Source organism: Trichogramma pretiosum, unplaced genomic scaffold (genome assembly GCF_000599845.2).
Source record: "Trichogramma pretiosum strain Unisexual culture from Peru unplaced genomic scaffold, Tpre_2.0 scaffold79, whole genome shotgun sequence".
Taxonomy (NCBI): Eukaryota; Metazoa; Arthropoda; class Insecta; order Hymenoptera; family Trichogrammatidae; genus Trichogramma; species Trichogramma pretiosum.
Genome location: NW_019641700.1, coordinates 59,533 through 84,120, shown reverse-complemented (window position 1 = coordinate 84,120; position 24,588 = coordinate 59,533). Strand labels below are relative to the sequence as shown.

Sequence of the window (24,588 nt, the reverse complement as noted above, 5' to 3'; positions counted from 1 at the left end):
GCGCTGCCGCGATTTTTATCTTGCCCCTATATTTCTAAAATGGCGAATTTATACCGAGCAGCGGCATAAAAATTCACTCATTTTTTACTCAGAACCTATTTTACATGCGCTAAATATGAACTCAAAAGTACAATTTGGAGTGTAAAAACTTATTTGAAATCGTTTAGAGAATACGTGTGAATTTTTTCAGAATTTTTCAGACCACTTTGAAAATTTTGCAAAATACGACCATTTCTCGGCCTGTCGAAAAAATCCAGAATGTTCCAAAAAAAATCTGAAAAATTCTGAAAAAGTTATTAAAAAATTCTAAAAAAAATTCACATGTATTCTATGAACAAATTTGAACACTTTTCATTGTATGACTTTCTTTTATAAAGTCAATAATTTACAAATAAAAAATAAGGCAATTTTCATATCGCTGCTCGGTATAAATTCGCCATTTTAGAAATATAGGGGCAAGATAAAAATCGCGGCAGCGCATTTTTTGAAGGTTCAGAGAAAAAGTGTACGATTTCTGGTGTTATGGGAACCCTCCGAAGGCAAGGCAAGGTAGAAAATCGACTTTGAAAAAAAATTTTGAGTCAAAAAATCACGTTTTTTGTTTTTAATGGCAAAATAAACGATGATAATGTTTATTTATCACAAAAATAACACCGGATACTGAAAGAGCATACCCAAAAACCCCTGGGTATGGATTTTCAAGAAAATATTTTAACTTTATCTATAATTTTTTTACAACGGAAAATTCATGCACAAAATTGCACTTTTGCGCGTTAATGGGTTAATGGGTTAATGTGGATTTTGAAAAAGTTTTTTTTGTGAAAATGTCTTTCTACATAGATCAAATAGGTATCTTGTTCTGTTGTGTATCTTATCGATGTGAGTTTGAAGATTGATTTTAAAAGAGAATGTCGTTCCACATATTTCACATGTATGTGTGATGTCTTTATGTATCGATTCTATGTCGTTCATATATTGCAATATTTTGCTTATAAGACGCACTTTAAAGTATGCAATTTTGATCCTAATGTTGAGCTGTAATAGGAAAAAAAATTCATTATAAATCCAGATATGGTTATTCATTGAAATAATATATTACATGGCTTACATAAAATTAAAACTTGTGATTTCACAGAGAAAATCCAATAAATCTCGCTTCGCTACAAAAAAGACTAAAGATGGTGTGGATCAATATAAAATAAATTTTTTTTTTATTAAGTTGGAGAATTTAATGAACAACGATATAATTTCTAATTAAACTGTATAATTGAATTTTTTTTAATTGAATTACCATCTTAATCCGAGTTAGTGTATGTATAATATGTGAGTACGTCCCCAGTGGAAAATTTTTTAAAATAAAGTACATAATAAGATTACTTACGATTTCGGACATGTGATACGTTTTTCTACAGTTTTTTACTTTTTATTACAATTTATTACATTTGTTTACCTACAATTAGAGATATGAAAACCCTATGAATTCAAGCTCATTAAATTTACATGGAGAAAGTAAAAAAGTCTAACAAAACATAAAATTCCGTAATAATAATTCTAAATGTTACAATTTTTACTTATGAGTTTGAAATTCCGGTCAAGTCCGCATGTGATCGAATTGACCGCAGCAAGTGATTTTCGTAAAAAAAGTGAACTCATTTTAATGCAGCAGAAAGCCTTATAACAACATCATAGATGTACCGAGGAGTACTGAGATGACTGAATTTGGTTTATGTACATATCCTTCATAATTTGTCTTAGTAACTAAAAGTATCATATTAAATTTTCGTGAAAAAAATTATTGATCTTTATGAACGAACTTTTACTTTTTCTTGAACAATTGTTTTTCTGTCGGGGGTATAGTATCTTTTAATCCTCTCAAGTCTTGGCGTGAATGAATTAGAGTTAAAGATGAATGTCGCGTGAAAATCCTAAATGTCAAATTTTTATTCATCGAACCATTTAATATCTCTTACCAACGTAAATTGCGTTCGTGAGTGAAACATATTTGAGTTTGATACGATCATTAATTGTATAATTTTAATGCTGTGTCAAATCATTGGTAAAATTAAGTCGATAATTTTCAATAATTTATCTTTAAAACGACATAATTTACAGCTCGGAAGTTACCTCCAAAAATATCAAAATTTTCTACAGTTATTCATTTACTACCACTTTATTAAGAAGACTTTGTAAAAGTTTTAAAACTGAAACTAAATAAAAAAGCTCCTGACATGAGCGGAGTCTTAAATGACTTAGAAAACTCCTGATAAATTTGGGTACTTCAGAAGTAATGGGAATCAAATTTACGTATTAAGAGGATTGGAAATGCAATGAATATGAACCGGAGTAAAACATCATATATTTTAAATATATCAATGAATCTGAAAGTTAAAAATATTTACAATATATTAGTAATCGTAATACAAAAATTGCTAATACATTGGGTAAAAAAAGTATCTCAAGTATTATCAATGAGTCTTCTTATCGTCAGGCGATTGCGCTGACGATGGTGGCGTATCCAAGCAAGAGAATACATCGCACGTGGCATTCCTGTTCGATCCAATTTCTACTGCCGATTGAATCATAGTTTTTACTTCATTAGAGAGATAATCCGCAACCAATATGTTACTGTGAACTCTGAAAAATAAAAAAAAAGCTATGAATAACCTATTCATTTTATCTTTCAAGTAGCGTTCGCTTGAAATTTTTCAAAAAACGCTATTTAGACTTTCGTAGGATGGAACAATCGGTAATGTTACAACCCCCTGATACGAGCATATCGTTCGCATTGTTTTGACCATCGAGGCTAATGAAATCCGGTAACGAAGCGCAGGGCGATCTGACTGTGACTCGACAAAAGCACGTATTCACGCGCTCGCACTCTTATTACGGGCAGAAAATGCGAGTACTTCTTTTGAAAAGCTCGCTCGACTGAAAGGCCCGCCGAGCCGAGGTACGAGCATAATCATTGAATCTCTCATCTGGGAGCAGCGGCGAATCGCCAATCAAGCCTTTTCAAAGTTGCACGAGTAAACTCACGCCGACAATGGCCCTTCATCGAAGCAATGGAGCGTCGTCGATCTCTCGCTCGAGTTTATGAGAAATCGTCGTGCGATCCTGTGTATACACACGACGCGTGTTCAAGAGACAGCAAAGGGAATCGATTTTACACGAGTATCTCATTAAAATTTCATAGACGCACGCGCGCGCGCCTACGTAAATATCAACACATTTTGTGCAAGCTCGAGTTCGGCGTGCTCCCACCTTATTGTAATGCATAAATTTCATTTGCATGTAATTACGCGTCATTCAGGTTGTATACGTACAAGCTGTCGAACCAGTGCTCCAGGCCGTGCAGTGCCTGAGCCTCGGTGTCGTTGCCGGCAAACAGCTCGCGATTTTTGTCCAGCTCCAGCAGATAATCTCGATGCACGTTGCAAGCGAGTCGAGCCACGCACTCGGGACTTATGACCAGTTCTTGCTGATGATGCTGCTGCTGCTTTTCGCCCGTTTCAGTCTCGCCTTTTGATACCTGCGAGCACATAATCACGCGAAATTCGTTTATTCAAACAAGATTGATGTATCTTTCGGTGATTAATAATATGTATCATCTCCAGATCACATGCTTACTTCATTTTTTAAAATAACTAATGAATTTTAAAGTTTAAAATTAAGAATGATATCGATTTATTCGCTTTCAAAATATGTAATCTGAATTATATTTGTATTTTATATTTATTCATATAAGTTATTATTTGAATAAAATCGTTTATAATAATTTTCTAGTATATATACAGATAAGCTGCTTGGCGCCAGCGAAGCTCTTTGATATCTCGACCGAGAGCTAACAATTGAATATTCAGTGGCTCTCGCGGCCGGTTAGATGGACCCGAGCGAATTTTCCTCGAGTTTGATTGATTTCGCGTAAAGCCCTTCGATATGCTAATGTACGGCGAATAAATAACACCATGAAGGACCGCTTGTGATATGCATGCTGTGTATAAAATTCGATCGGGCATCACCTGGTCTTTTCATTTCATGTAAATCACCGCTAGCTTTTTGTTGCGGAAAAAAAGCCTCTCCCTCGAAGAAAATAAAACGAAATGTATTTGCATTCGCGATAGCTCGTTATTTATTTTATTGAAAAAAAAGAACGAGGCGGATGTTTCTCTTGTCCTTTTTTCAGCGCGACATTTTTTTCCAACTCCGCACCACGCGCTTAATTGAATTTCTTTTACCATCGACGCGAAACAAATATCAAAGGAAAAATGATACGATACTTTCTCCAGAGAACTTTGAGCTGATCTTTCATTTTCTTCGAGAATATTGTCATCCGATCGATCCGAAGCTCCTCTATAATCCCCATTTAGGCAAAAGTCACGAAGGTTACGTGTATATTATACGTATAAAGCATCTGTCTTTGAGATAAATCCATAATACGAACCTTGTTGGGCTTGGCTTGGATGTAGCCCTGCAGCAAAGCGGTGAGCGCGTAATTGTCGACGCCGCTGATGCCGCCGCCGCCGTTACTAGCTTGATCCGGCAGCAGCGCATCTCCAGTCGAACGTCTTCTGCGTCGTCTTTTGCCGGATATGACGCTGATTGGCAGGAGCACGGGGTTCGAGGCGAGGGCGGCCGCTGCACCAATCAACGCTACTCCAGCCAGTGCCTTCAAAGCCACCGCCTGTCGATAATTTTACTATGTACATGTGCAGGCAAGCATAATGATGTTGTTACAGATCGCGTAGCAAGTTGTTTGCTCTGTAGTTCTGAATTTCCGTGGAGTAAGATCGATGCTCTCGAGAGATGCGCGACGCAACTTTGCATAAAAAACCCACCATTATCGATTTCAAATTTATCGATGCAAGCGACTAGCGAAGAACATTACTAAACGCGTGCCGCCAAATGAACTTGTAATAATGTACACTGAAACGATGCAGCGATTTGCGTATTACCAAATCATCTCGACGCGGATGCGCTCCAGTCTGTCGCGACGTCGTTTTTTCACCCGTGCAACTAATGCACGAATTGGAATTATTTATAAACTCTCGATGTAACTTCGTCTCGTGCTCGATTAACGAAACAACGAAACTCATGGAGATCGTTAATAATTTCTGCGTCCAATTGCGCACTCGTTCTATTATTCACATAACGCGCAATTTAATTTACATTTCGAGCCAATTACATTTTCTCGGTTGCGCACAGCGCACGACTATACGCTTTTGATTTTATCAAATAAAGCCGTATTTATGCTCTCGAGCTAAAAGTTTCCCAAATTAAATTAAATAATACACGTATACTATATTGAAACGGGCAAAGTTGCACAAAGAAATATTTATATCACGGAAACGTGCGCGCGAGCGAAAAATCCGTTGCGACGATGAATAGCTCGTAGATCGTAATTATCGCAACGCGTGGTAAAGCGGAAAAAGCTCCTAAGACAAAGGCACCGCACGACACACGATGCATCAATTGCGGCGCGAGAAGGCAGAGGTGCACAAGTGGAAGCCAAAAATCACGCGAAAGCTCTTATTCCATTAGAGAGCAGCGCCGGGTCCGGTCACAGGTGGAGTCTATAAATCCAATCAGCGGCACCCTCTCTTCTCTCTCTGATAAATATCCGAGTCTCGTGGCAATACATCGTCGTTTCTCGCTCCTTTTTTTCTTATCTCTCGCTGCACGCGTATACGGCTCGTGTGTCTTATACATATATGTTTCAATTGACAGCTGTAGAGGGGGAGAGGGAGGGCCACTGACCTTCTGAGTCTGAATATTGGCGGCGGTGGCCGCGTCGGGCGGTGGTCCATCGCCGTAAGGATTGTCGGCTTCACCTTCGCCGATCTGACTGGCGCTGATGCCGGGCCGCTGAGGCCTGTAGCCGCCGTAGCCGTAGTTGGAGCTCTGATAAGGCAGGGGTCGACCGCCACCCCCAACGGTAGCCGAGCCAAAGCGATCGGCTTCGTAATTCGAGCTCGGCCGTTGACTGTAGCTATTGTACATAGAAGACAATATGCGCCCACGCGAACGAGCGTCATTATTCATCCGCAAATATCGAGATCGCGTAATGTGCGCTATAGCGAAACCAACACTTACCGGTCGCCGTCGTTCGAGTAGTCCGAGTTGGGTTTTGACACCGAGCCAAATCTGAATCAGAGAGAGACACGCGTACGTTATACGAGGACGACGACGATTATGTCCATGTTGTATAAATGCGTATTGCAGAAGCAGCAACACAAAAGCAGAAGCTCGACGAAACGTTTTCGGTGAAATGAAAATGGAAGAAACCGAAAAAAAAAAGGGGAAAAAAAAATCGAGCGAGTGCTCACTCAAAAAGTTATATACATAAAACGTCCGACGAATCACGGAGTTTTATCTAGCGAAGAGTCACTCGAGCTTTTTTTTGCACGCACCAACTTATTCTCGTTTAACGATGGTACATCCGAAAAAACGACACAGCTATATGCACGAGTGCACAAAAAAACAAAACGAGGAAGAACGTAAAGTACCATCGACTCGAATGAAAAGTCACGCGCGCTGCACCCAGCTAGTAGTACGTCTACATGTAAGTGCTAAAGAAAAATCACCTGTCATAAGGGTAACGATCGCGATGGTCGTAATACTTATCCTTGCCGAATCCATGATAACCGGAGCTCCTCCAGCCGTGCCTGCGGACAAAATGATACGAGTTTCGCTATATAGGCAATCATCGTCTCTCTCGTAATATATCCCTTATAATATATGTAATAGATAGCGCGCGAGCTGCGCTATCGCACGGTTCGTTATTACAGCTCGCGCACGCAGTCCTGCACACGCACCTGTCGTCGCTCGGTCTGTTGCCGTGGAAACGAGGCGCCGGTCCAGCGCCGGACGCCGACACTACACCCTTGAGCTGCTGCTCGCCACCGGCTCCTCCGGCGGCCAGAAGCACCTCGGAGGACGACGTCGATTTGTCCTTCTCGCCCGTGGTCGCTGATTTGCTTGGATCTGCACATAGCACGCGCACAAAGGGAGAGAATTGATTTTAACGACATGCGCTGCTTCGCCAACTGTTGCCGCCGACACCACGATCAACGCGACCAACGCGTGTGTGTAATGGGGAATGATACTCGGATTTCAACGCGAGGGGTTTGCTTTTGCGAGTGAAGCACGAGAGGACCGAACATAGCTGTGCACTACCGACGACGGTATGTATATTATTCGTCGAACGAATCGTTACGCGAATGCTCAACGAGGTCAGCGATTCAGCGTCGAGATTACGTCTTGTTTCTATACCCACTGGACTGTTTGTGCCATTATATTATACGCGTATAATGTCATCGGAGTGGTGAAGCAATTGCTAAACGAGCCATAATAGAATTAATCATTGTTATACGCGCTTCGTATATATAGCTGCGCTTCGTTATTGCTAATTCCTGACATTTTGCGTTTCGATTCAAACGCGATCCAGTGGAGTATGATGCTGAAGATGAGAAATCGTTACGCAATTTTTTTTCAGTAGCGAAAGTCCAACGGTGGTCACACTTTCACTCGCGCCTGCAGTTGTTATTATAAAAATTATTATAATCATTAGGCTCTGTCGTTTCGAAAGTGTAATTATTGCACCGCGCGTAGTCACACAGTCGTAAAACGTCACGCAAGTAGTTAGATCTTATCTCTTCGGGTACAATTGCATTTTCGAGGGAGAAAGAAAAAAAAGTGAGAGTTCGCTTCACCTTCGGAGTCTTGCACAGGGCCGACCGTCCTGGTTTTCTTGATAGGTGGCCTCTCGGTAGAGGGCTCGTCAACGTCTTCGGTGACCCTCGGTGGCGAGAGTGGTCCTCGACGAATGTCGTTCAGTGGAAATTTCTTAATCCATGGCGAATAGTCGGACGACTTCGGCGGAGTGATGGTCTCCTCGATGGCTCTTCTCGAGACCGAGCCCTGACTATCTTTCGAACCCTTAGTTAACGTAAGCTTTCGTCATTATCGAAAACGGTGAATTGTCGTAGATTGTCGCAGAGAGCTTTAACTCGAATTTTCAACGTGATGATCGATCGATCGCACTTACCCCTGTATGGAACAAATTGATCGAAGTCGCCGATGAGTTGGTCTTGGCCGCCTCTTCGGAGAGTACAGCATCAACAACAATCACCAGCGTCAAAATCAACACGCGTGCACTAAACATGTTTCTTCTCGCCCTTGGCAGTTTAACGAGATAAAAGACGAGAACGAGATTTTTCCGATCGCATGAGAAAAGACAAAGTGAGAAAGAGAGACAGAGAAAGAGAAAAGTACCGACGAACGATCTCTACGTGCTCGACATGCAAGAAGAGTGTATATAAACTTCGCCTTACGCGTCGAACCAACTGTGTGCAGCTTAGCTCGAGAGTAGCTTAGCTTTTTATACGTCGGTCAGGCGATGAGCTCCACGGGCGCGATGCTCCGACGCGCGTATATTTACCTCGTTACGCCTTCACGCACCAGCGAGATCGTCCACCGCACGCCTTTTGTTGTTATGTTCCTCCTTTTTTTTTTATTTTTAGCCGAGCGCAAATTGATATAGGATATTTCGACAGGTTTCTTTTTTTTCCTATTATTATGATTCGACGGCCGTTCACATGCTCATGAATAAGGTCCCGGCGGAGCTTGTTGGGTGCACTCGCATTAGAGGCTAGACAGATGCATACACACACACACGCACGATGTTTCGTTATTGTTCGAGCGTTACATCTCTCTAAACAGGCGCGTTTTGACGGGTCGCTGATGACGATAGAGGCTCACCTCTGCGGTTATATCATACTATCGTAGGCATAAATATGAAAAGCAACGCGTGTGACGCGCGACCTGATAGATTAAACATCTGGAAATCATTGACGCAGTACGCAGCAGGTACAGGGAAATGCGACACTTGGTAGTATATAATGCACGCGGCTGAGTTCACATTGTTTTCGTGTACGCGCGTTGATTAATGTTTTGTTGCTCGCGCTAGGAAGGAAAAAAGAGAAAATGCTTATTACGGGCGCATTTCGATTTGCACGCCGATGCGCGAACTTGGACTTTGTGGAAAATAAAAATGAATTATTCTCTCATTAAGCGAATATGAAAGAAAAAAGAAAAGCTGGCTTCTTTTCATCGCGACATTTTATTCTATAATTTACGTGTAAAATCCATTGTAAAATTGAAAGTACGGATATTCGCGCTAGTATCGTCATCGAGCGATTCGATCGAAACGAGATAGAGCGTCGATGAAAATAATTATACGCGCTGTTCCATATTTTTTTGTTTCTTGATCTTTTTGTTACAAAAAAAGAAAGGAAAAAAGGAGCAAAAAGTTAGAAGGGCAGTTAATTTTCTCGACGTTCGATATCGGATCCACACAGGCAATAACGGGCTTACGTGTATAAGATGTATAAATAATTCTAACGTACTCTAATTAAAAGCCATGAATTATCCTCCGTTATATATCGAGCTCAGTATTAGCTTTGTTTTTTTTCGTAGCAAGAACAAAGAAATACACAAATCTCGTGTACCTAGAATTTTTACAAACCATCGGGCGCTAAAAAGGCTATTCGGTGCAGTGCACGCGCGCACTTATAGAGTCGCGTACTTGCAATAGCTATATGCATACACGAGTAAGCGACCGAATTCTCGAGAATCAGTGCGCACCACAGATAAGGATCCGAGGCTCTTTGTGAGTTTTTCAACGAGCAGGCATGCACAAAGTCCCTGCTGTTCGCGGCATCGGAGTTAAAGAGTAAAATGCGTCCTGAGCTGACCATATTGCCGCGCGCGCGCGCAACAATTTGTTCCGCTCGGAGCTTTTAGCTCGAGAGCCACGCACGTATCGCAATTACACGCGATTGCGAACACACGCGACTTTTCACTTTGACCACGTTTCGTCATATTTGTATATGTATGGAGAATAGCATACCTCGTCATGTGACTTATGTGTACTATATAATATGCCTGCGCGCAACTCGTCTACGAGCCAGCTAATTTAATTTTCAAATTTAACTTAATTTTGAATTTTTCACTTGGTGATTCGATATACGAACTAGTCTTGGATTCTTTCAAGACCGACGCACATTCAGGCACGTCCTCTCCAATCGCAATAGCACTCGTCGCATTGTTTTCGAACGTCTGCGCGCAAAGCCAAAGAGACACAATGAATTTCGGCTAGACGCGCCGTCTGCACCGTTAGCAAAGCCGCACATTATCACAGCTCTCGTATTATGTATATAGAAAGCGACAAAGTGTTGGGGAGGATAATGAATAGAAGCTGTTCATCTCGGAAGGCTTAAAGATGATGAATGTGGCGAAAGATCAGGAAAAATGCCTGTGTGCGTGTACGCATCGTCGAGGAGTAAGCCTAAAAGCACACTCGAATATGTGGCGCGCATGGCTACCCAAGTTTATGTATGGGCTACTATAATGTTTGAAAGCATTTCTATAAAAAATACTTAAAGTTTGAGACTTCAAGAGCAATTGAAATTTTCTATACTTCAAACATTTGATAAAAGTTAATACGTGACGATTGAGATCTCAGAAACTTGAATATATCAAATAACTAAATACGCATAATAGAGCTCAATTACGATATAATTAAACTGACCTGAAAAATAACTTAGGAAAAAGATACTGTATTCCTGGGATGCATAGTCAAATATCTTCTTATAAAAAATTGATGAGCTAAGAAGTGTAAACAATTTTTAAAGCAATTCAATTCTAATCGACGATAACGTATAAAGTAACGTAAGTAAATAAAACTTGCAGAATTTCAGTGTGAACAAAATTCGCTGAAAAATGACTATAGCATTCTAAAATTGACACCAACTAAAGGGTTTCAATATTTTATTAACTTACAATAATGTGTTTCATTTTTCTCCAAAAGTTATACATTTTTTTAGAACTCACTTATTGTTTTTACATAATATAATGAGATTGTATTAGAGGAGCTGATGAATGTAAATTTTTTAAATCCTTCTTCAAAGCAGTGTTGCAGGTAGTTCATTGATTATTCAATTGAACTTAATAGTTAACTGATAACTGAATAATTAAGTTACAAGTTAATAATTAAAGAACTGATAACTAATAATTCAGTTAAAAGTAACTCAATTATTAACTTATAACTGCTTAAATTAGTTATTATTTAACAGATAAATAACAGGTAACTGGTTAATTCACTTATGAGTTATTATCGATAAATTAACAAATGAATGATTAAGTTATCAATTACTAAACTGGTGACTGGTAACTGAATCAATCAGTTATTAATTATCAATTACTGCGTTAATTATCATAAAAATCCGAATAAAATGTTTATAAAATGGAACCCACATATAACAGTAATGATAAAGTATAAATAAATCGAAAGTTAATTAAAGATGACATGAAAATGTCTTTTATTTATATAATTTATTTATTTTCATTAATATCTAAGTATTAAACATCTAAGTAATAAATTATTATAATAATAGAAAATATAAAAATAAAATAATATATTTTTTTTACAAAAGAGTTTTGTACTATTGGCTTTACAGAGGACTCGCTTCTCGAACATTGTTAGTGACGATCGATTTCATTTTGGGATGTCCAATAATGTAGCATGCAAAAACAGTCTTTCCACAGGCGCTGAAGATGATAGTAATGTGTTGTGCTGTATGAATAGCATTTGCACCCGTGGAAAGTTCTGTGAAAGCTCTAAATGATTAGACTTTTGATTCAAATATAATCGTAAGTCGTCGGTTTCATCAATTTCAGGAACTAACGGAGCTTGATATGCGTCATAATTTTCTCCAGCGGAAATTTTTTTTACAAATAAAGTGCATAATAATGTTGTGAACTGAAATAAAAAGTAAAAGAAAGAGGTAAGGATTTTTACCCGAGTAACCCGAGTGACCCAAGTAACCCAAGTAACCCAAGTAACCCAAGTAACGCAAGTAACCCAAGTAACCCAAGTAACCCAAGTAACCCAAATGACCCAAGTAACACAACTAATCGAGGGAAGGATTTTTGGCCGAGCAACCCAAGTAACCCAAGTAACCCAAGTAACCCAAGTAACCCAAGTAACCCAAGTAACCCAAATGACCCAAGTAACACAACTAATCGAGGAAAGGATTTTTGGCCGAGTAACCCAAGTAACCCAAATGACCCAAGTAACACAACTAATCGAGGAAAGGATTTTTAGCCGAGTAACCCAAGTAACCCAAATGACCCAACTAAGCCAAGTAACCCAAGTAACCCCAAGTAACCCAAGTAACCCAAGTAACCCAAATGACCCAAGTAACACAACTAATCGAGGGAAGGATTTTTGGCCGAGTAACCCAAGTAACCCGATTCATCATACTTTAAATACTTTCAAATTACTAAAGATAAGGAAGGTGAGATTTTAGATGTGGAGGAGAATAGTCAATTTATGGAAAATATCATTGAAGAAAATTATCAGCAACATATAGAGACTGTACTCGATCGTCTTGATGAAAGTGATGAAGAAACTACTGATAATACTAATGATGGTGAAAATATTGAGCCCATTGCAAAAAAAAAGAAAATTAAGTAGTTGATTTCTGATTGATAAGAAAATTTTCAACTTGGCTGCATTAGAAGTTACAATGAATTATAAAAACTATCATAAGCAAACTTAATTATTACCATGTTAAGATGTAATGCAATCAAATATTGATGAACTATGTAATTAAAATTATAATTGTTTATAAATATGAAATTTTATAAATAAATAAAATGTGGCAAATTAATTGTTTAATAAATATACGAGATGAGTACGTCGATAAAAATTGATGAAAAATAAGAAACATTTAAAGGATCACTTTTCACGAGAGTTCCGTGCTATTAAATGGTTCACGAGTGTTGCCAATGTTAATAATTTTTCGAGACCTTTACAATAAAAAAAAAAGAAGTCTGTAAGTGCATTAGAAGCTGAGATATTGAAAAATTTTACAGCGCAAGCGATTTTGAAGCGCGAGTTCAGATTTTTCTAGCGCGTCGACACTCGTGCGAGGCTTCCCCCACTCCCCGCCCATTCGCGGCGGCGGGCGTCGCATAAATTGACTCGTTGTTTAACTGAATGTTATTACAAAAATAATTAAAGTTGAGAGTTGCAATCGACTCTAAATGAAACTTCAACTTTACATTGAATATGTGGCAAAATTTCGGCTCTTAATATAAATAATTAAGGCCACAGTGATTTTTTGAAAAAAAAAAAAATTATCTCGCTTCCTATTGCACTTAGAAGGGTGCTTTTTTTTAAAAAATCTGCGGAAAGATGTCAGCTTTCCATTTTTTCCAATTTTTCTTCGCGTACGACATTTATTTAATCGTCCAGGCTCATTTGTTTATAAACTTTTTGGAGGGGGTATTTCGCGGCCATTTTTAAGTAATAAAATAACAATAAAATGTTACGGCTCGATTAGTTTACTAATGTACAGGTCTTTACCTTTCATTTGAGCGGTCGCAGGGGTCCGTAGCATGTCTGTAGTAGCAGGCACAGCTTAAGGACGAAAAAACTTTTTTTATAAACAAATGGAATAACTCGGTCAATAATGCACTTAGCGCAAAAATGAAAAGTGCGTTTTGTTCGTCATGACTAGGGCTTCTTATTCCTAAAGTTTCGTTACCCTAGCTTTATTTATTGCAAAGTTATACACAATTGAAAAAACGGTCATATTTGACGGTTTTTTCGACCTAGCGGATAAACAAATGACCGAATTTCAACTTTTAATACGCCAAATTGTAGGTCTTGAAAAGACCTAAATTTTTCATTTGAACCTTTTTTTCGTAAAGTTTGTCGTTCAAAAACTACAGCCGAAAAACGAGTTTTGGGCAACTTCAAGGGGCCCAATTGTTTAAATTCCCATCAGTTGCATAGTTGCATTTTACACTACTTCATTTCTACCATCTAACACTAACTTTTCCCGGTGGCAAACTGCGGTTGCGAATTTTTTCATTTTTAACATAGGGTCAGATTTAATTTGACTGGACTATCTAACGAAATATCAAAGTTCTATGAGAATTTTCATGAAAAAAACAAGTATATTACGAGTTTTATACAATCATTAATACTTAATGAATTTTCTTGCAGAAATGGTAAGAGTTGGAAGTTTTTCAGATCGGGTTTCTCGTCAATCTTCTCGCAATTATTTTGGACAAGCAACACATCAGTAGGTTCCTCTTTTACCCCGAAATAATCCCGATCATATCGATATGTTCTATATTATTTATTCTCAGTATATAATAATTACCTGACTGCACACTTAAATAAATCACCAGATTTCATCTTTCTAATTTTGAATTTCGTTACAAGTTATAATTTTTGTGGTGATTTTCCATATCAAACTAACAAAACACAAAATTATTGATGAAGAGCACAAAGCTGTGATCACTATAATTTTTTAAAAACTGTGTCTATTCGATGAGCACCGACTTGTGCTCGATCAACTTCGCACGGACCTGTGTGTACCGTAACGGTATTATATGGCCTATACGGCAAAACACCATGCAAGGGAACACGGAGAGGTCATATATACTACGCACGACGTAAACAACAGAATGAGCGCAGCTGTGCGCTCTTCGAAATATTCTGAAAAAATTTGTACGAATTTTTTGGATGATTTCAAACACTTTTCATAATATCATCGGTGCTTATGAAGAAAATCTTCCCTTGAAAACTTATGCATAATAGTTTTTTGATATGAGAATTACCATGTTTCTTAGATTTAGTTATCACATGTTTTGCGAAAAATTTGCATTACGAATTGAAAGAGTGATTTTTTTTCTCTGCATTTTGAAAAAAAGAGAATTCCTTATACAGGATCTGTTTGTTTTTAAAAGAGAGATAATGTTCGTAAGCACCCTCGATATGACATTTTTTCCATAAAGTTTACGGTTGTCAAGTGAAGAATAAATAAATAAGCGCGCATTGATAAATTAACATTCACAACATTATACTATTTACATGTCATTTTTTAAAAACCCTATTGAATTTTTTTATACGTATCCGAAGTCTTCGAGATAAAAAGAAAGAGTCAGAAAAACCAAGAAAACAAGAGAGTAAAAAAAAAGATCCGAATAATTTAATTAATTTAATAAAAAAAAACAGAGAAAGTAGTCATATTCAAGGATAACACAATTTTCCGTTCTTTGAAACACATAGTACCTGTCAAAATTGTCATTGTATAGAATTGCTCATATATACGCTAGGTGCCATCTGTGCATAGTATCCTTTATTGTTTCTCAGTAAATAAAATTCATTTGAACTTTTTTTCTTATAAAAGTAAAACATCTATGTGTGTAAGTAAAACAGTATGTATACGTTGTGTGCTTGTAGAAGGCTGCGGTAGTGCATTTATTTTTGGTACGAATTAGGTTTTTCAATTTTTGCAAGTTCCAAAGAAAGCTCAATTTGTAGGTGTAGAATGAATTTCGTTAAAGGTATCGTTATATATTTTCAGTACAGCTTCACACGTGCTCGGGACAGCGTGCATTACGAATGCTTACATAATTCAGAATCGCAAAGTCTAGCTATCGTTTCAAGCTCGCTCGCCACTCCGATCATCGGTGTATTGACCTCATCTAAGCGATTAACTTTGACCCGCGTGTCTCGACTCGTTATAAACGCGTATAATACACAACGACGACGACGACATCGACGATGATGATTATTATAGTCGCTCGTATTACGTACATGCTGCTTCACATAAATTCAGTCTTATGCGAGCGATGCTCGGTGAATTATTCTCATGTGCGTTTACATAGGGCTAACAATTCATAAATTCGTGCGCTTGTAAATTTGCTCGAAAAAACTCTTGTTTGTTTACGTACAATCAGAGTTATGTGGTTTTTAAAATGTATCTCGTGCCTGGTATCAAGTGTTCAAAGAAAATACGAAAAAAAGTTCATGTTCAGAGTAATCAATGCATGGGATTAATCAGAAAGGTTTGTACGTGAATAATCTGCTGTTTGAAAAGTAAGAATGTTATGTAGGCCCCATCTGGAAAAGAAGATAAAAAACAAATATTGAATTTTTATACCTTATGGAGTCGCCAAATCATGTATGTCAGGAATTGAGAGTTATTAAAAGTCGATCACTCCTACTAAGTCATTAACGCATATAATCAAAACTGGTGTGTGAGGTCCCATGATGACGACTGACGAGTCAACAAAAATTTTACTTTCTACAATACCCGTGGCCGCGGGCCGTGAGTGAACGCAGCCACAACATTTTTACCTCGGACGACTGAGATATCTCAGCCTTCGAAGATATTACTATAGCAATCTTAATGCTAGTATATGAAGATGAATGATGGGGGCGAGGCTGTATAATCGAGATCCTACTAAAATGATTGAATCTCGTATATGAAGGGTGAGTATGAAATAATAATGCACTACTTTAAAGAGGAAAAAATCGTTGCAAAAAACCTCTCTTTATTTGTCTCTGTATGAGTTCATGTGTGTTGTAGCTCTGAGTTATTGTACGACAGTGAGTGCCACTGGGGAATGACATGCACATAGAGTCATGCGAGCGCCCAACGCGCCCCCTTGAACGATACTTCTTAGTGGCGACTTCACGCGGACGTGTCGATATAACAACAATAAAATGAACCCGCAAAAATACGCGCGCGTGCCGGCCGGCGTTTCGAATGAAGATTGCGTATCACGATGTATCGCGCCCACGGATGCGATGCGCCGCGTTAGATGTTGCTAGTCGACTTCTACGTGCATGCATATATTTCAGGAAGGACTGAACAGAGGCTAAAGCTAAATACAGCTTAATGAGGGCCACCAGTGTGTATGTGGCATATTGGGCAATAATAACATACAATAGCATACGGTTTTGCATATAGGCATAGCCCCTACTTCGCTATGATTACGGTTTCTGCTCGAAACTGAACCACTTAGACATCCGCTCATCTACATCTCTTCAGATATGAAACCTGAATACAGACAATCATTGGTGGCTGCCGGGCCTCCTTATTACCATAAATAAGTTATTGACTATATTGACGGCGGTCAAAAGCAACACAGAGAAGACAACTCAGTTGGTTAGTGGTAAAACTTTTTTGAAGTTTTTATCACTAAGAATCAAATTTTTAAGTTTTTCCTATTTAAAAGTAGTTTTCGATACAAGGGCCATAAGTAACACTTTTCGGCCCAGCTATTAAAACCCTCGCTGCGCTCGGGCCCTAAACTGCGCCGGGCCAAAAAGTGTCCCCTATGGCCCGAGTATCGAACAACATTTTATAGCACTGTGCTAAGTTCACATTTATGCCCCCTTTTCCGAGCCATGAGTCGCACTTCTGGTAGCGCGAAGTGAGGTTAGCGCACGAGCGCATGCGAGTGTGATGCGAACGCAGCAGTGCCAGAATGTGCGACTTATGCCACAGAAAAGCGTGCCATAAATGTGAACTTATGTCACACAGTGCTATAAAATACATGTAAGCTTCAAGCCGCTTGGGGGCCACTTTAAAATCATTTTTTCGAACTCTATATACCGGCTTTCTCATTGTCTAATCAAATAGAAGACATCCAGGTGGGGGGAGAAGAAATACAAAAAAGTGGGGAAATAACGGACACTCTAATGTACACTAACAGATAAATTAGTAATTCAATTGTAAACAATATGATCGTGAACGATTATGACATCGTTCCTCGAATACATAAATCATGTTTATAGTAAAAACAAATTAGTTTGAACTTCTTCTTTCCCGATGAAACAATGAATAATACCAGAAAATAAATTTCATTCATTCAGTTTTCCTGGAACCAATTGAAGGGTTCAAAGTTTAATTCAGAAACTAAAATGGATAAAAGCGAGGGAAAATCCGAGGAAGTTATCTCTCAAAATAATTCAAATGAACATGACATTTTTGTTTCCGACGGTAAATTATACGTTTGTGATATTTGTCAGGAGGAATTTACACTAGAATCAAGCTTGTTAACGCACCGAGACACAATTCACAATGAAAAAAAAGATTTTGCATGTGAGAAGTGTGAAAAGAAATTTGAGTTCCGAAGTCATTTAAGTCGACACCAAATATCAGTACACAAGAACCGTAAAGATTTCGCATGCGACAAGTGCGAGAAAAAATTTGTGGATCAATCGAGTTTGCTTATGCATCAAAAATCGGTACACAGAAATCGAAAAGAATTCTCATGTAAAAAGTGCGAGAGGAAATTTGAAAATAAATCAACTTTAGTTAAACACAACAAAATATTCCACGAAGTTTTCAAAGATTACTTATGTGAAAAGTGTGCAAAGAGATTTGGAAGTAAACAGAGTTTGCTCATGCACATAAAGATAGCACACGATGGTCGGAAAAATTTCTCCTTCAAAGTTCTTAGAGATCACTCATGTAACAATTGCGAGAAGAAATTTGAAAAAAAATCGGCTTTGCTCACCCATCAAAAGACAGTACATGAAGGTGGGAAAGATTTCACATGTGATAAATGTGAAAAGAAATTTACACAAAAACCTAGTTTGCTCATCCACCAAAAGACAATCCATGAAGGTCGTAAAGATTTTGCTTGCAACCAGTGCGAGAAGAAATTCGGATACAAACATACTTTGCTTTTACACCAAAAGACAGAACACGATGGTCATAAAGATTTCGCATGCGACAAGTGTGAGAAGAAATTTGGGAACCGAGGCAATTTGAACAAACATCAAAAGACAATCCACGAAGGTCACAAAGATTACGCATGCGATAATTGCGAGAAGAAATTTGGATTTAAAGCAGATTTGTTAAGGCATCAAAGGACAGTCCATGATGATCGCAGAGACTACGTATGCGATAATTGCGAGAAGAAATATGGCCAAAAATCAGATTTGTTGAAGCACCAAATGACGGTCCACGAAGGCCGATAAGATTATCCATGCGACAAGTGCGAGAGGAAATTTGGGGCCCGAGGCAATTTGAACAAACACCAAAAGACAATCCACGAAGGTCGCAAAGATTTTGATTGCGATATGTGCGGGAAGAAATTTGGACAAAAATCGAATTTGCTTGCTCACCAAAAAACAATTCACGAAGGTCACAAAGATTACGCATGCGATAATTGCGAGAAGAAATTTGGATTTAAATCAGATTTGTTAAGGCATCAAAGGACCGTCCACGATGATCGCAAAGACTACGTATGCGATAATTGCGAGAAGAAATTTGGACAACAATCTACGTTACTTTTGCATCAAAGAATAGTCCACGAGGGTCGCAAAGATTTCGCATGTAATAAGTGCGAGAAGAAATTTGGGGAACGAGGCAACTTGATAAAACACCAAAAGACAGTGCACGAAGGTCGGAAAGATTTAGCATGTAACAAATGCGAGAAAAAATTTGGACAAAAATGTAGCTTACTTTTGCATCAAAGGACGATTCATGAAGGTCGTAAAGATTTCGCATGTGACAGGTGCGAGAAGAAATTTGGGAACCGAGGCAATTTGAACAAACACCAAAAGACAATCCACGAAAGTCGCAAAGAATGTGATTGCGACCATTGCGATCAGAAATTGGGAGTAAAATCGAATTTGTTAAGACACCAACAGACAGTCCATGAAGGTGGCAAAGATTAGGCTTGAGGCGAGCGCGAGAAAAAATTTGGTCATCGTTTCAATTCAATCAGACACTGAAAAATAGTATACAAAGTTTCGCAATATGTGTGAATATAGACACAAGAACCGATCGAATTTGAATTGATACGAAAAATAGTCCGTAAAATTCACAGAAGCTACCTATTGGACAAATCTTGAAGTTTGTAACGATAACGTACATATGTGATTTTATTTCTCACAATTGATTTGTTCAATAGGGTAAAGTTTGTGCATGTTCATGTACAAGTAAGAATCAATTGGACCGATTAAAAACCAATCGTTTACGGAAAATGTGAAGACTTCGGATTTCCAAAAAACTAAGAAATTTTAACATAGGAAGATCTATGAATTAATACTAATTATGACAGCATAAAATCTTAAACCCACTGAAAAATATTGACTCTTGCTAATTTTGTTCACATAATTCGACTAATTAACTGAATAATAGCATGTTCATCATGATAATACCTTTTTGTTATAATGATTTGCTTTGCATTTAACACTATTTATTTTAATAAAAATATGTACTTACCAGCCTTGAAACCCTTTTTCTATAAACCAAAAAATGTTTGTTTACATTCTTCAAAATCATTAGAAACCCCGGTGTAGAATCGAATTTTGGTTAAATTGAATTTTTATTCATCGTCAACTGTATAAAAAGCAAAACAATGTTGTGGTCAATGAAATGAGATTACCGGATTAGTGACACCAGCATCAAATCACTGTACATGTCCCCCCGACATGCCCGCCTTTAGATGGTCTCATGGGTTTTGAACCCGGGACTGCAGCCGTAGGCCTTGAGTGAGTGAACGCGGCGACAACATTTTTACCTCGACGACCGAGACATCTCAGCCACCGAGGCGATAACATATTGCAGTCTAAATACTAGTATTTGAAGATGGATGATGGGGGCGGGGCTAATACCGAAAATAGCTTAATGGGGCCCCCTGCGCGTGCGTGACTTACGATGCGATAATAAAAAGAGCATGTATGGTAGTATGCTATAGCATAGGAAGAGCCCCTACTACGCTCTGTTCACGAGCGCACGAGTACACGCAGTTTGGTGGGCTGTGTACATACATTGAGTTATACACAATTTTTTCAGATTTTGCTTCGCTCAAGTGACTTTTACAATTTCAATTTTGAAACCTTCCAGATAACAATTTATAAAGAACTCTTTATACAGAATCACATGGAAATTTAATTCATTTTGCAATAGAAAGTATTATTATTAATAAAAGTAATACAATTGAAATGTATGTTCAAAAGGTCACAAGTTGCCTCTCTATTGGATCAACTGAGTTTTATGTCCATTAGAAACATATAAAAAAAGTTTGGAGTTTCGTTTACCAATTTTAGAATTTCGTACATGAACATCAGAAATGTCGTATACGAATTTCCCCTGAATAGCCATACTCATATTGTTGCTCTTTGTAATAGTAAACTCCCAAAGTGCTCGCATATTTTTGCAGTAATTTTTCTTAAAATTAACCAGAGCTGAGACAGGAATTCATTTTTTTCAACATAAAATTCGGGGATAATTTTGACATTAAAAACAAAAAAATTGCCGTTCTATTTCGCAATGAATCGTCTGAATACAAATCCAAACCAAAAGAACGGAATAAGCGCGTTTGGTTATTGCGCATTTGCTTGTAGTAACATACACGTCTATCTGAGCAAAATCGAAAGCAAATTGCTTTATCCGAGCAAACTCATTTCAATATTCTCAATGTTGGTATTACTAAGCTGTACGTATATGGAGTACTATAGCGTGTGCAGCTAGCTCATCTCGATCCCATTTCTGTCTGTCTCTCTCTCTCGATATTCATAAACGATCTGCCGGAGGTACTGAGAAAATCCCGTCACATCATCTACGCCGATGACACGCAGATTTATGCGCACGCTAGGCCTAAACGCATAGGTCATCTTATCGATGCTGTCGGTGCAGATGCTGCCGCAGTGGCGAGCTGGGCAGCGCGAAATGGACTGAGGCTAAATCCCTCAAAAACGACTGCAATCTTTCTTGGCAGTTTGTCATACACGTCCCGTATCGACTTTGAGACCATCAGAAGAATCTCAATAAACGGCTACCCCGTTGAATACTCAGCCTCCATCAAGAGTCTTGGCATCACGATTCACCCCTGCTTGCGCTGGGACGCACAAGTAAACTCGATCGTCTCAAGGTCGCACTTCGCCCTTCGATCACTGCGCTTTCACCGCCGCTCCATGTCTTTCGCAACAAGAGTCCAACTCTGCGCCTCATTTGTACTGCCTCTGATGGACTACGCTGCCGCCGTCTACAACGCACTGACAGTCATTCAAAACTTGAAACTCCAGCGGCTACAGAACGCATGTGTGCGCTTTGTTTTTGGCTTCATCGGATGGCGTGATCATGTAACGCCCTACCGACTTGCGCTCGGCTGGCTATCTGTAAAGCGACGCAGGGAGTACTTAATCGCTCTACTTGCGATTAACATCATCCGAAATAGTTCACCCGTCAGCCTTGCAAATCACTTCACACTGACATCTTCACGACCAGGCCTTCGTCGCTCTGCCCGACGCCGAGCACCACCGCTATTCTACACTGCCCCTAGAACGGCCGCAATGAACCGATCGTTCGTCATCACGGCCTCACGGATCTTGAACGAGCTGCCTTTCGTGATCGATTTCACCGACATCACCTGTGACCACAGAGCCTCACTCTACGACCACTTTTTATCACTGGACAGAGCTGAATGGACCGACCGCTGCTTGGCGGAGGGTCTGGTACTTGTCCCTCCGGCACTGGAGCGCGGACTGCCCTCCTCCACTGAGAGAGCATGAAGAACTCGAAGAAATGTCTCATTATTAAATATATTCTATTGTAAAAAACTTTTTCTTCGCTTTACCAAATTATAAACTCAACTGTACATATTATCTATGTGGGCCACATGGGGTACTACCCCGAGGTCCGAATCAACAATAAAATCAAAATCAAATCAAATCTCTCTCTTACCAAATAATCCATAGGTTGCACGTGTCGAGAGGCCAAAAATTGCAAAGGTATCGCGCTGCCGTCGTCCTCGGAAATTGGAAAACTGCCAGGTTGTGTATTCGCGAGCGACAATATACATATTCGAAAAAAGGCTGTACGAAAAAAAAGACGCACACGCGAGGGAAAGAATATGTGTATCGCGCGCGAATCATCCCTCTGATTGATGCCACCGCCGCGAGCTTTTTAATACTTTGCTCGCGTGGCAAGATAATGCAGCCGGGCGTGACAAAGCCTAGCGCGAGGGAGCTTACAGCCACGCACCTGTGTGTAGACGCGTTGCGAGTGTGTAGTCGCTTCGAGAGGGTGGTGCAACAAAGCGCGAGAGGGAACATTTTTTTTCTGTTTGTGCGAACCGACGATTCTTTTCCGCACGTGTACGTAAGCTCTCTTTCTGTGTCTGAGAGCTGAAAGAGCGCATGCAACAAGGTGCCAGCTTGTACGCAAGTTTTTGAACATTCGCGGTTTTGATCACAGAGTTCTTTGCGGTTCTCACCGAGAAAACAATTGCTTTGGCTGTGCGCTGCGCATGTATATTTATTTCAAAGCTCCACACACCGAACTGTGCGTTTTCTGTCTCTATATTAATTTCTACCGTATGCGTAGTTCTCATTAGTACTCGAGGAATTTCAGGCTAGTATTTCACGCGCGCGCACGCGTTCTCTTCTTGGGAAATGCAATTATCAAAATTTCACGACGAGTTTTAGTGCATTGCGATGTGTGCGAGCTTTAGGTTTGCACATACATGTATATTATATTACAAAACTTAAGCTCTCGTCGTGAGTGTTTGTTCGGGTTCGTGGGTGGTACAAGCACAACGAGAAACTGCGATGGGAAAAACAAAGAATTCAGCCGGCATCGGTCAAAGTTTCATTTTCGAGAGTCTTGAAGTAAGCTTGAATAAAATATCCTTTGGACGCGCGAGCGCGCGTTACCTTCTCGTTTTTTTTCGCAACTAAACTTCGTTACAAGCGAAAAAAACGAACTCGTAAAATATTCAGCCAACTCTTAGAGAAATCAGGTTCCTCGTTCATTTCTTAACGAACCTAATAGAGATTGCCGAGCGCAAAATGAAGTGGACACAAGAGGGCTGATTAAGATTTTCATGGGTAACTCTGTAATAATCGATCGACTGGACGTGAGGCATAAAAATTTTTTTCTAAGCTAAATTGGATGACCCTCGTAGAATTTCGAATCATTCGTAGCCCTATAACACACGACCTATAATACCTAATGGTATCTAGCTTGTCACTCGGCAAATCTGGCCACTAATTCTGCACGCAGCCAGAAGAGGCCGTTCACTTGTGGATTAGGTGAGCAGCGACCGCAAACACATTCACCGAGGAGCACTCGAAAAAAGTCTTTTAACGCACGCACGAGACGTGCAAAGTATCTGGAGATAAAGACGGAAACTGAGCTTTCGTCATTTTTTTTCCTTTTTTTGTCGTAGAAGAGTAAACATATTAAAATACATCGTCCCTACGTGTCAACGGTAAGAAGTACATTTAGTAAAAACTCCAAGCTCTGGGCATATAAGAAATAATTGTCACCTTTTGTCTTCGAATGATATGCCCTTTCTCTCGAGTACGGACAATTTCACTCATACACTCGGCTTTGAAAGGTAGAAAAGTTTTTTTCTTTAACACGCGTTGCGCATTACCCTTAGACAGGGGGGAAAATCCAGCCAAGCCAGCTCTACGCAGAGATGAAAGTTGAAGAAAGAAAAGGCTCAACAACGGCTGTAAGAAGCCGGAAGAGCAAGAGTAGAGTTTTTCAGGCAGTGGAGAGTTAAAAGGAGGGCCGGGGCGTACATAGTGCGGGCTTGATTGTTTTTTTCCAAAGCCTCGAGTATAAGGTGCTGCTGCTGCTGCTCGTATACAGTCAGCCGGGGTAGCCACGCACCGGAGATTTGTGGACGTTCGAGTGGAAAAGTTATGTTTGCTCGGGATTTCGCGAGGTCTAGCCCGTGTGATGTATGCTC

The 24,588-nt window shown here is 39.3% G+C and overlaps 1 protein-coding gene across 1 annotated transcript; it reads right to left on the bottom strand.

Annotated features, from left to right (window-relative positions):
• Positions 1–2,465: 2,465 nt before the first annotated feature.
• Positions 2,466–8,270, bottom strand: LOC106657721. The gene is made up of 9 exons (XM_023462619.1): positions 8,045–8,270; positions 7,710–7,935; positions 6,807–6,981; positions 6,582–6,662; positions 6,091–6,141; positions 5,755–5,986; positions 4,442–4,681; positions 3,324–3,529; positions 2,466–2,634 (listed from the first exon to the last, which is right to left on the bottom strand). The coding sequence occupies exons 1-9, from the start codon at positions 8,159–8,161 to the stop codon at positions 2,466–2,468; spliced, it is 1,497 nt and encodes a 498-aa protein (XP_023318387.1). The 5' UTR covers positions 8,162–8,270.
• Positions 8,271–24,588: the final 16,318 nt, after the last annotated feature.

Bases quoted from the DNA above. Each gene is read 5' to 3' on its own strand.
- LOC106657721 (XM_023462619.1), bottom strand. From the start codon at position 8,161: ATGTTTAGTGCACGCGTGTTGATTTTGACGCTGGTGATTGTTGTTGAT. The intron at 7,936-8,044 runs GTAAGTGCGATC...ACGTTAACTAAG, and splicing joins TCAATTTGTTCCATACAGGG to GGTTCGAAAGATAGTCAGGG. The intron at 3,530-4,441 runs GTTCGTATTATG...ATGTGCTCGCAG, and splicing joins TCCAAGCCAAGCCCAACAAG to GTATCAAAAGGCGAGACTGA.